This window comes from Ascaphus truei, chromosome 2 (genome assembly GCF_040206685.1).
Source record: "Ascaphus truei isolate aAscTru1 chromosome 2, aAscTru1.hap1, whole genome shotgun sequence".
Lineage (NCBI taxonomy): Eukaryota > Metazoa > Chordata > Amphibia > Anura > Ascaphidae > Ascaphus > Ascaphus truei.
This window is the reverse complement of record NC_134484.1, coordinates 476,629,953-476,643,156: the sequence shown is the minus strand read 5'-3', so window position 1 is coordinate 476,643,156 and position 13,204 is coordinate 476,629,953. Positions and strand designations below refer to the sequence as shown.

Below are 13,204 nucleotides of genomic sequence, written 5' to 3'. Positions count from 1 at the left end.
GTGCCACTAAGGAAGTTTCACTTCAAAACCAAATCATATAAAGAAATCCTATCCCTTTCAGGGATCTAATTACACATCAGAATCAGCCTCTAACTGCGGCTGGGCCAACTAACCTGGTTCCCCAGCTTAAAACAATGCCCTCTCATTTAGGGTCACTAGATACAGCATAGTCTTTTAGCAACAGCAATAAACATTTGTTTGTCTTATCTGTTCGTGGTGGGAACTCGGTCCCAAGTGTCCAGGCAAATCCTCTGGTACTGTGATACTTGGAGGGCCTGTCCACCCCGAAACTGGATACAGGGGAGCAGCGATACCCCCAGCCTCCAGGCTCTAAGGAGAGAGAGTGAAATGCAAACCTCTCTGCTCTAAATACCTGTGCATGTGATTAGAAGAGCAGGTGAGGGAGAACTAGAGCCTGAGTTAATGTGAAGCTGTGGAAGGGACCATTTTTAACTATTCCTGCACTTTCTGACCTAAAATGGGGCAGAAAGCTGCCTAACATCTTTGGACTATGTCACAAAATAAAGACATACAATACAACAATATTAAGTAATTTATCGTGATAAAAATATTCATCAAGATATTAACATCCAATAGAAAACAAAATATCGTCAAAATATTTAAGGTAATTTATTGCAAAACATTTCTTATACAAATGCATTTCATTTTTAATAAAATGTAAAAAAGCAAATACATTTTAGATTATTTTCATTTTAAAAATGAAACGCTGTTTAATAAAAATGTTGCACAAAAACTACACTCCCACTAAGGCCTTTTCTTCACCATTTATAATTGCACCCCACCCCCTTCTCCTGTACACTAATAGGGCATGGGGAGGCGTGGGTTAATGGGTTAATGGGTATGGGGAAAGAGGGGTGAAGAGGCATGGGTGAGCAATGCGGGGAGGAAGAATGGAGTCAAGGTAGAAGGGAGGGGTTAAGAAGAATGGCAGAGGGACAGTGGTTATTAATGGGGTGGGGGGGAGTGAGATTACAAGCAGGATTCCTTATAGCTACAGTATGTGAAAGTCATGGATCTTCCAGACCCGCTCCCACTCCAGTCTCTACTAGACCCACACTCAGTCCTCTCTCTGACACAGTTCCTATCCCAAACGCCTCTTTCAGACCCGCCCCCAATCTGCAGCCACAGATAGGAATGCCATGATAATAAGGAATGGTAAGTATTAAGTTACCGGCCATTTTTATTACTGCAGTATTACTATGCTACTGGTATATTGCCCAATCCTCCTCTGAACAATCAAATGTTTTATCTCATGTATGAATCTTCTCATGTGTAAGGAGCTTTCCCCACACTATGTACATGGTCATGGTTTCTCCAGTATATGAATCATGTGGTGTTTGAGGAGGTGGATCTCTTGAGAAAAGCTTTTCCCACACTCTGTACATGTGAATGGTTTCTCCCCTGTATGAATCAACACATGTTGGAGGAGGCTATCCTTCCGAGAAAAGCTTTTACTACACTCTGTACATGTGAATGGTTTCTCACCTGTATGAATCCTCTGGTGCCTGAGGAGGTTGCTCTTAAAATCAAAATGTTTCTCACAGTATGTACATGTGAATGGTTTCTCTCCTGTATGAATCCTCTGGTGCGTGTAGAGGTTACACCTTGCAGTGAATTGTTTCCCACACTCTGTACATGAGAATGGTTTCTCTCCTGTGTGAAACCTCTGGTGAATGAGAAGGCTGCTCTTAAAACCGAATTGTTTCCCACACTCTGTACATGTGAATGGTTTCTCCCCTCTATGAGTCCTCTGGTGCACGAGGAGGTGGTTCGTCCTACGGAATTGTTTCCCACATTCTGTACATGTGAATGGTTTCTCCCCTGTATGAATCCTCTGGTGTGTGAGGAGGCTGCTCGGAGCACTGAATTGTTTCCCACACTCTGTACATGTGAATAGATTCTTCTCTGTATGAATCCTCTGGTGTGTGAGGAGGCTTCTCTGAGAAGTGAATTGTTTCCCACACTCTGTACATGTGAATGGTTTCTCCCTTGTATGAATCAAGACATGTTGGAGGAGGAGCGCCTTCCGAGAAAAGCTTTTACTACACTCTGTACACGTGAATGGTTTATCCCCTGTATGAATGCTCTGGTGTGTAAGGAGGCTGCTCTTAGTACAGAATTGTTTCCCACACTCTGTACATGTGAATGGTGTCTCCCCTGTATGAAACAACATATGTTGGAGGAGGCTGTACTTCCTAGAAAAGCTTTTACTACACTCTGTACACGTGAATGGTTTATCCCCTGTATGAATGCTCTGGTGTGTAAGGAGGTGGCTCTTAGTACTGAATTGTTTCCTACACTCTGTACATGTGAATGGTTTCTCTCCTGTATGAATCCTCTGGTGCCTGAGGAGGCGGCTCTTTTCATGGAATTGTTTCCCACACTCTGTACATGTGAATAGTTTCTCCTCTGTATGAATCCTCTGGTGTGTGACGAGGCGCCTCTGAGCAGTGAATTGTTTCCCACACACTGTACATGTGAATGGTTTCTCCCCTGTATGAATCAACACATGTTGGCGGAGGTTCTCCTTCCGAGAAAAGCTTTTACTACACTCTGTACATGTGAATGGTTTCACCCCTGTATGAGACTTCTGGTGCATGAGGAGGTTGCCCTTCGTACTGAATTGTTTCCCACACTCTGTACATGTGAATGGTTTCTCCCCTGTATGAATCCTCTGGTGATTGAGGAGGGAATTCTTAGTACTTAACTGTTTCCCACACACTGTACAAGTAAAAGGATTCACTGCTGTCTGAATAATCTGCTGTGAAAGAAGTTTCCCTTTCAGTGAAAAACTGCTCCCACTATCTGTACATGTAAAGGTTTGCTCTCTAGTGGGGACACATACATGTGTGAGCAGGTCCCTGTCCAGAGAGAAGCTTTTGCCACACTCACAACAGAGAAAAGGCTGAGCACCACGGCTTCTTAAAGCTCTCTCAATCCTTTTGCTGGACCCATATTTAGAGTCCGTTTCCGCTGTGTGCTGTACAAGGTCTGTAAATTCACCATCATGTGGCACTGGTTCCTTGTACATGTCCAAAATGTGGCAGGAATCATTGTTTTTTGGCACTTCTGGGCTGCGAGGAGTCAGACAGCTTCTGCATGTATCAAAGCTCGTGTTCTGTTCCCCATTCAGGCCGTTCTCTAACAGAAGTAAACAAAAAACACAGGACAAATGTTTTCAATCTGTAAATCAAATTACTGAAATAAAATTACAAATCCCAAAAACTGAAGAACGTACTTTACCAATACTTTATTTTGTTAATTTTCTTTGTACCCAGGGTTTTAAAATTGTGGTCCCTAATGACTTTGGTGGTGGTCCCTGTCACGGAGGACTGACCTGATCAACAATTTTATATTTTGGGGTACGAGATTGAGCACACAAGTTGAGCAAAATAAACTGACATTTATTTCCTTAATAGACAGGCACACGACAACCTTAGCATATACTTGACAAAACACTGAGGGAGAGAACGAAATAGAATGTCTAGAAGTAAAACAATGCACCCGAATATTGTCTTTTAAAATGCAGTCCTGTTGCAAGGGGCACACTTTGCCAACCCAATAAGTCCGTGAATATTGCAAAGTTCGTTCTGGTCCGTTGAGGTTCGTTAGATAACCCCCAGCACTAACGAAATCCTGAAGCAGAGTTGTGTCCTTGGTTCCGTTGTAATTAACTCGTTGCATTCAGGAATCGTTGCTGCTGCTCTCATCCGCTTGTAGAAGCAAAGTGGAAATTCGTTCACATTGTAGAACAAAGACGAAAGACAACAGAGATAGCTCGGGAGGCATGTATATAGGGTCTGAGAACATCTCCAACATACCCACCCAATCCCTCTCGTGGGAATTTTCCCATTCACCAATCCCCAACTTGCCCACAGTTTGCAGAGTGGGCACTAGAGGGATTTCCGGTTAATACAGCGCCTGTGCGACATTGACACCTTGGCTGCTTAACAAATGTGTACTCCCCTTTTTACCTGGCGTCTCCCAGGCTAGGAGTTGCCCGCAAGGTGTGAACTAGCCCAGGATCTCTCATTCAGTAACCATCCCGGCTATTTCCCACTTTGCGGCTCTGGGGGCTTTCAACTGCAAATCTTCCCTAGACCCATAGGCGCTGCCTCAACGGGTGGTCTATGAAGTTTAAGGAAGTGCCCCAGCTCATGTATGTAAAAGCATTTGGTCAATAGTTGCATATCAAAGGCAAACAGAAAAAATGTACCCTGCCTGTACTTTTAAAACTGCAACCAAAAATATATATTTTTTAATAAAGTGTGTTTTACTTATCCCAAAGTTATAATTTTAATATGTGGGTGCTTGGGGTGTTACTCTGGGGCTGCACACCAAATTTCAGAGTGCTAACCCATCCCGTTCCCGAGTTGGGGCTTCTCCTTGGACTGGCAATGCTGGGCTATGGGCTTCTCGCGTCAATTGACTTGCAGTTAACTGAGTTCCCATGTCAATTGCCGGCTGCCTTGCAAGTTACGCTACTAACCGGGACGGGGATACCTTGTATCCGATAACCACTTGAGACTGAAAACCACAACCCTTTGATTCAATTGACCTTGCGGTTACGATTTCCAGCCTCAGTAATTGATACCTATACCTCTCAATGGAACAAAGAGACAGCGCCACGCTCATCCAATTAACTTGCGGTTTGGCGCTCGCAGCGGCATCTTGTGTCCAAAACCCAGTAATGCCGGTATACCATGTAATACATTACCGCAGGCATATATAGTCCTGCAAAATGGGGACAATAAGGGACAGAGGGAAAAATAGTACATGTATGGTGCATATAAAATTAACCCCTTCATCCCCAATACGAAATAGGGGTAACCAGCCGAGCATACTGCCTTTATTAATGCGCTGATTAGCCCATTTTCGTTACAGTCCCCGAAGACTTGAAATTTATTTATAGCAGCTCTCAGTGAAATAATTTTGATACATATATAACTTGTATTCATTACTGTATTCATTATTTAAGGATACATGTGTAGCCCTGGTAAGAATTTGGGCTATATATCTTTCTCCTACTGGTGTAAATCCTGCTAAGGGGAGGCCGCCAGTAGTTATCATGTGTTTCCCCCGCTTCAAGCCCTGCCTTGATTGGTTGAGGTAGGCCTCCTGACTCTGTGTGGAGGGCAAGAGACACAGGGGGAGGGGCATGCTGACATCAGGAGGGGTGGGGCTGTCTAAATTTAGTTACCTGATCCTGTCAGTGCCAGTGAGTGTTGGAGTGCCTGACTGGACAGTCAGTATTAAAGTGAGACCTGTTCTAGGAGTGAGAGGAGCGAGGCCTGCCCTGGGATCAGAGGCAGGGGAATGCCAGCTTACATTTGGAGGAGAAGCACAGGCCAGACTTAGTAGAGTTGATAGCACTATAGTGTGGTGGACCAATGCCCCTCATCCTGAAGGGGGTGAGGGGGGAGCTAGCCTCACCTTGAGGTCTGCACCTTGGGGTGGAGGCCGGGAGTACTGTGAGCCCCGCACAGCCCATCCTGAAGGGGTGCATCCTGGAGGAGAAGGAGAAGGAGGAAAAGACCCTGTACGTTGACCATTGCCGCTGCTGTGAACTATTGGGAAGAGAGAGTTCAATAAAGAGACATTGCTGCTTTTATAGGAGACTTGTGTGAGACTGAAATCTGTCGCCCTGAGACCAGGGCTTCTCTGGGAGGATTTCACCCTACCCCTATAGGGCTCGCCAGAAATGGAGGCGCTGCACCGTTGCTAAGAAGATGAAGGCACTAACCCCAGAAGCCTGTCCCTGTTGTCCCCCATACCATAGCAGGAGACTCAGGCCCTCCTGTTACCAGCAGGTATGCACCACCCACAGACATGTAACCAGCCCTCATTACACCCTAGGGGTCCGATCAGCGACCGGGGGGGGGGGGGGGAACATGGGTTACATTTGGAGGCAAGCTGCTGAGATCCAGAAACAGAACAGGCTTTCAGCGAAGCAGAGCTGGAAGTGTAAGGTACACCTTCCATGCAAGTGCTGCAGAAAGTAGGGCACAGATGCACATCAGGGGTAGTCAGGGGAGCGTGGACTCTCGCACAGTACGCCCTGGGTGCCCTAAGAGGGTGTTGTAAGATGGGTGTGGGGCTATAGCTGTCCTAGTCCCTTGAGGCAGATAGTGTGAGGCAACTGGGGGAGTTAGCCTGTTAACTAGTCCAGGGACCATGGGCCAGGGCCCGCACTATGAGTGGCCAAAAGTAGGAGACGCCCGTACTTAGGGAGATGCCCGGTAGACTAGCCAGCACCCACATAAAACACACCACAGAGTACTTGTAGGAACCGTCAGCGAGTGCGGTGTACCAAGAAAGAGTTCTGCCTAGCCTGGGGTTTGCCAACATCATATCAGTGGGTAAAGCATCAGAGAGAGCATGCAGAGAGCATCAGAGAGTTTCAGTGAGAACAGGCAGTGTCTAGGAACGAGTTATGCACTAGACACTGAGAATAGTGAAACTATACATTTGGAGGAAAGGGGGGTGATAGACAGCACTCTGACACAATGACTCAGCAAGGTTGCAGGGTGCACGGAACAGGAAGGGACCCTAATTCCCTTCAGAAGTACTAACAAACCAAAAGATAGTACCAGCACTCTCTGTCTCACAGCTATAGATATAGGCAAATACCAGTGTAGGGAATATGAATAATTTAATGACAATAATAATAAACTGAAAATATAGCAACAATAGCCAATACGCCAATGCAAGAATAAATACCACCATAGAGAAAATCAAAAATTAAAGGGGGTAGAGGGGAAAGAAGGAGAAGGGGATAAAAACAAGAAAGAAAAGGAAAAAATCACAAAAATGGAAAAAGGAAAGCAAACTAGGGGGGCGATGTTTCGAGGGGTGACCTCTTCATCTGGCCCATTCCCCCTGGTCCCAAAGGGTCCCAGAGGTACTTCCCTAAGCCTTCCCTCCCCACTGTCAAATAATCCCACACTCAGCTAATGATATAAATCTAAAGTCTAGAGAGGGCAAATCACATAAGCAGATATCAAATATCAAACAATAAATGTAAATACAAGAGTATTGTCAATGACACAGAACATATGCAGATATCAGATGTCAATCAGTGAACAAGTATAAGCAAACCCTCTATCAACAGCTCCTGGTGCCCTGTCGAGTGCTTGACAGGGCAACAGGAGCTGTTGATAGAGGGTTTGCTTATACTTGTTCACTGATTGACATCTGATATCTGCATATGTTCTGTGTCTTTGACAATACTCTTGTATTTACATTTATTGTTTGATATTTGATATCTGCTTATGTGATTTGCCCTCTCTAGACTTTAGATTTATATCATTAGCTGAGTGTGGGATTATTTGACAGTGGGGAGGGAAGGCTTAGGCAGGTACCTCTGGGACCCTTTGGGACCAGGGGGAATGGGCCAGATGAAGAGGTCACCCTCGAAACGTCGCCCCCCTAGTTTGCTTTTCTTTTTCCATTTTTGTGATTTTTTCCTTTTCTTTCATGTTTTTTTCCCTTCTCCTTCTTTCCCTTCTACCCCCTTTAATTTTTGATTTTCTCTATGGTGATATTTATTCTTGCATTGGCGTATTGGCTATTGTTGCTATATTTTCAGTTTATTATTAGTGTAATTACATTATTCATATTCCCTACACTGGTATTTGCCTATATTTATAGCTGTGAGACAGAGAGAGTGCTGGTACTATCTTTTGTTTTTTTTATACATTTGGAGGGCTCATCAAAGATGGCGGCCATCACTACATGTGCACTGCGGAGCAAGAAGGAGTTAAAAATGGCGACAGCAGCGTCATTCACGGCTCAGCAGCTAGCAGCCGTCCCAAAATGGCGACTCCCGCCAATCCTGGATCGCGCACGTGAAGCGTGCAGAGAGACGGTGAGAGAAATGTGGCGAGAGATGTGCAGTGGTTTGGCGCCAAACCCAGATCCCCTGCAAAAGGAGCGGAGTGGCGCGAAAGCCAAATGCCCACCCACCTGTGCTGTGACTGGCCGACAGACAAAGCCACGTCATGCTGAACGAGAGCGTGCCCCTCCTCTTGTTTCCCCCAGAGGGAGGGGGCACTGCAAGAGCCAATCGGAGTTGTCCTCCCCAGAGAAGGGAGGGACAGGAAGTGAGAGCGAGGAACTTCACTTTAACCTGACTGTTGAAGAGCAAGGAGCTAACAAACTTAGCTATTCAACCCCTGCGCAAAACATGCCAGAACTGAGCATGACCACCTTCCAGTTTCCAGGAGGCTTCCTGGCGGTGGAGATCAACGGCCGAGAGTACCTCCGGTGCCTGTGCATACACTGCAGGACACCCGGACCGGCCCCAAGCACGAAAGCACGTTGCCCTCAATGTGGCACGTTCTACCTGTGGCCGACCGAGCCATGGTCCATGATCAAGACCCCTCGGGGTGCCTCTCCGGGAACCCTAACAGAGGTGGCGTAGACGGCGGAGAAGGCTGCCCTAGTTCCCTGCATCACCGCTGAGGTGGGAACCAAGGCCCAGCCAACTACAGAGCCGAGAGATGTTCTGGCGGAGAAGAGCACGACCGCAGTGGAGGTACCGGAGTGGGCCCATTTCGTACCACTACTCACTGGCGGTGCCGCAAAAGACCGAGGTGACTCCCTAGCGGAGGATCCGAGCAAGTCGTCTTCGGAGGAAGAAGAGCGCGTATCAATGGTGGCGATGCGCCTACCGGCGAACCACCCCAGCTGTAACAAAGATGGCGGTCCACTTACCGGAGAGAGGGAGCAGACGAGTCCGGACACCCACCGACGGCGAGCGCTGGTGCGGCCTGAGGCCCGTAGAAGTCCCACGGCCGTGGTGACTCCCAGTGCGGCGGAGACGGGATCCGAGACGGCTCCGGAGGAACGAGAGATCATCAGCCGGGAGTGGAGCGGTAAGGAGACACCCCCACCCCCTTACTCCCACCAGGCAAAGACGGAACCTGCAGAGGGCGAGAGAGAAAGGCTTGCGGCCTACCTGCCGTCCGCGGACCGGATGACCCACCCCGCCCCTTCCGGTCCTCGACGCACATCCGGTGCGAGACCACGGAGCGGATGGAGAGTCCGCGGGCACCAGTGATGACGTCACTTCCGGGTCCGGTTGGCACGGAGGCTCGGCAGCGATATTTGCAGCACGAGGAGCAGCCATAGCAGCTGCACTTGCCACACTCGAAAGCCACAGCGTTTACAGAGGAGCACGAAGCACCCCGCGGAGGGAAAGCAGAAAGATGCCCACTGGTCGCGGCATTGCCCGACTGATAGACTCTTTTACGGACATTGCCGATGCCCCAGTCCCTACCCCTAGCACCATTGCCCCGGCCACTGCCCCGTCACGAGTCATGACACCGGGACCTAGCAGGGATAAATTGGATAAGAATCTCAAGTACTCTAAAGATTGGAGGGATTGGGACTTGAGTGATGAGGGGTCTGATGGGGAAATACCATATGACAATGTAATTCGTGTGTCTAACCCTGTACCATTTTCTCCTGTGTCTAGAGGGAGGGCCCGAGGGTCCCATACTACTGCAGAGGCAGGGCCTGTGAGTAAAGTGGTCCATAAGATGAACTCCACCATCTATACAGATGATACAAGAGGTAGATGCAGAGGCTCACACTCTACTGAGGCGGTCACGTCCGGTGTGTCTTCACAAACAGAGTCAGAGGCAGGTACTTCCAGTGCAGTGTCCGAGTACGAGCACCATGACAAGTTGTGGGCCCCTCTATTTACAGGATACCACAAGGGTATGGACCGTATGAGGTTCCTGCTAATCAGAAACAATATAGTCGACCATTGGTGGGCTGTAGGTGCCTTTACTCCCCAGGAGGTGGCGGATGAGTTAGAGCATAGATACCAGGAGATAGAGCAGAAGAACATCCTTCCTAAAGGGGCTGCCATACTGTATGACGATGTTGCCCCAGAGGAGCCTGAGTTTTGGATACTGCCAAGCAGGGCGGGTAGCCGTAAACTCACAAAACTAAGCAGAGCAGACAGAGTCATAGTGGCCAGGTATAAGCAATCTCATGGCTATGAATTCCCTTACGTGCCTGAGCCTGTAATGCAAGAGATTGAGGAGCAAAGGGATAACTGCCTCAGAGAAGCGGTGATGGAATACTTACGGACTAGATTCGGTAAGGCAGGTTATCACAATGAGGATAAAATATGTGATGTGATCCGGGCCTGGAGCGTAGGAAGGAACATATACATGCACAGCGTAGTGTATCGACCAGAGTATGGGTCGGTACAGCCGTACTATGTTAAGGTAACAGATCATAATGGGCGGGAAGTACGAAAGCCTGACCCGCGACATTATTACCAAGTTGGTTCTTCATGTTGGGAGTAACCGTGTGCCTTTTTGTTTACGCCATCCGGGTGGATGGTCTGATGTATAAACACTAACATAAACTGTGTTTGTTTCCCAGGTTGTTCACCTGCAGGATGGTGCTGCTAAAGTTAGGTCCAAGTAGGGACCATTGGATTCCACCTCAGGGAGAGTGTAGCCCTGGTAAGAATTTGGGCTATATATCTTTCTCCTACTGGTGTAAGTCCTGCTAAGGGCATGCCACCAGTAGTTATCATGGGTTTCCCCCGCTTCAAGCCCTGCCTTGATTGGTGGAGGTAGGCCCCCTGACTCTGTGTGGAGGGCAAGAGACACAGGGGAAGGGGCCTGCTGACATCAGTAGGGGTGGGGCTGTCTAAATTTAGTTACCTGATCCTGTCAGTGCCAGTGAGTGTTGGAGTGCCTGACTGGACAGTCAGTATTAGAGTGAGACCTGTTCTAGGAGTGAGAGGAGCGAGGCCTGCCCTGGGATCAGAGGCAGGGGAATGCCGGCTTACATTTGGAGGAGAAGCACAGGCAAGACTTAGTAGAGTTGATAGCACTATAGTGTGGTGGACCAATGCCCCTCACCCTGAAGGGGGTGAGGGGGGAGCTAGCCTCACCTTGAGGTCTGCACCTTGGGGTGGAGGCCGGGAGCATTGTGAGCACCGCACAGCCCATCCTGAAGGGGTGCAACCTGGAGGAGAAGGAGAAGGAGGAAAAGACCCTGTACGTTGACCATTGCTGCTGCTGTGAACTACTGGGAAGAGAGAGTTCAATAAAGAGACATTGTTGCTTTTATAAGAGACTTGTATGAGACTGAAATCTCTCGCCCTGAGACCAGGGCTTCTCTGGGAGGATTTCACCCTACCCCTGTAGGGCTCGCCAGAGATGGAGGCGCTGCACCGTTGCTAAGAAGATGAAGGCACTAACCCCAGAAGCCTGTTCCTGTTGTCCCCCATACCATCGCGGGAGACTCAGGCCCTCCTGTTACCAGCAGGTATGCACCACCCACAGACATGTAAACAGCCCTCATTAAACAGCCCTCAATACACCCTAGGGGTCTGATCTGCGACCGGGGGGGAGGGAGGGGATATGGGTTACACATGTACTATCTTCCAAAAGATTATTAACATTGAAAATGTCCATGAGATGTAAAGTTAGACCAGGTTTGCCTTATCATATTAGTGCGTTAATAATATCAGCTACACAATAAAATAACCATTTAAAAAAACAAAATTATCAACTAAACCAGACATCAATCAATACAGTATAGTGTAAAGATACTGTAGATGCCCATGTATGTATTTATATAATGCCACAGTGAACTCAGCGCATTACAACAGAAACAATACAGTACAGGGAATTATAATACAATAAGTGCAACAAACACAAGCAGACAATAGGAACAGAAATCCCTGCCCTGGAGAGCTTACAATCTAAGTGATGCAGTGACTACAATGTCCATGTAGTCTTCTGCCATAAGACCCACATAAACTAAACTCAATTTCTCCATTTTGTGTCATATTTTGTCAGTCAAAAATACTATTCATATAATTTCCCAAGCACGTGGCCTTGGTGTAATATACGACTCCTCTCTTTCCTTCTCCTCTCACATTCAGGCTGTTGATAAATCTGGCAGATTTTCCCTCTGCAACATTTCCACAGTCTGCCCTCTCCTAAAACTCTCCTGCATACCCTCATCTCCAAACTATGGAGACTTTCTCCTCTCTGGCCTTCCCTTCTCCCAACGCCAGACTCTACAAACTATTCAAAATGCCGTTACTAGAATTCTCTCACTCTCTTTTTGGTCTGTCTCTAGCCATTTTCTCATGAGATCCTTTCAGTTTCTCCCCATCAAACACTGTGTACTTAGTAGAATATACAGTAGAGAGAACGAGATTCTACTATCCCATCTTACATCTTAGCTCTCACCTCCTTCTATACACCTTCTAGCTCTGCTGAGGGCTGTCTCCTCTCTGTTCCATTTGTCTCTACAGTACTCACATCTACAACCTGTCTCCTTGCTGTGCAACTCCCTCCACCTCAGCCTTCACCAATCTACATCCCTACCAATCTTCAAGCAATGCCTGAAATCTCATCTCTTCAATTAATTGCTTAGTTTGGGCCCCTGGCTAGTCCTTGCACTTCTGATGCACTTTCATCTTCCTGAATTTGTTTTATATTGCACTTACTCTTATTGTATTCTGTAAATCTCCCTTTATTCCATTCATTTATTCTCTGTAGGTCAGGGATTCTCTAGTTCCCATTGTTTAACCTCCAGTTTAATGCACTTGTGAAACTTTGTATATTAACTCCCTGTATTGTCTTGCTAATTCTGTAAACCACTGGATAGATTGGTGAGGCTATGCAAAAAAATACATACATACACACACACCTATATATGCGGAGCTGGAAGACACCATACAGGAGATTTACATGAAGGAGCTGGAAGGTGACTTCTAGCGCTGCAAGGTTTCTCATGGTACAAGACTGCTTAGTGAATATACAGTATGGCACAATCTTCTCTAGTATGAATGAGCAAATTACAGGGATCATTTGGTGGTAAATCTGGAGAAAAGGGATTAATCGAAGATGTGTGCTTTTTGAGGCCAAGAATAAGTATTTTAATAATTTCTAAACAATGTTAAAACATTTTTTGCATCCACCAATATGGTTATCGGCACCAACAAGGGTCAAAGGTTTAAAAAAAAAATGTCTACGACATCCAGAAAAGACCATTAAATCATATACCCTCCATACATTTCTGGTAAAGAAAGCTTCCTACCCGAACCCGCCTGATGTAGATCTCAGAATCAGGTATAATGCAAAGGGAAGAGATGGGAAATAGACTCGTGCAGCAGTTAATGTTAGACTGGGTGCTT

The 13,204-nt window shown here is 47.0% G+C and overlaps 1 protein-coding gene across 2 annotated transcripts in view; it reads right to left on the bottom strand.

Annotated features, from left to right (window-relative positions):
• Positions 1-596: 596 nt before the first annotated feature.
• LOC142488002 (uncharacterized) overlaps positions 597-13,204 on the bottom strand; it is a 376,604-nt gene continuing 363,996 nt past the window's right edge. For both annotated transcript variants that reach the window (XM_075588304.1, XM_075588305.1), the window contains one exon: positions 597-3,162. In XM_075588304.1, the coding sequence (XP_075444419.1) occupies positions 1,325-3,162 (1,838 nt within the window). In that variant the 3' untranslated portion in view covers positions 597-1,324. The remainder of the gene's footprint in view (positions 3,163-13,204) is intronic.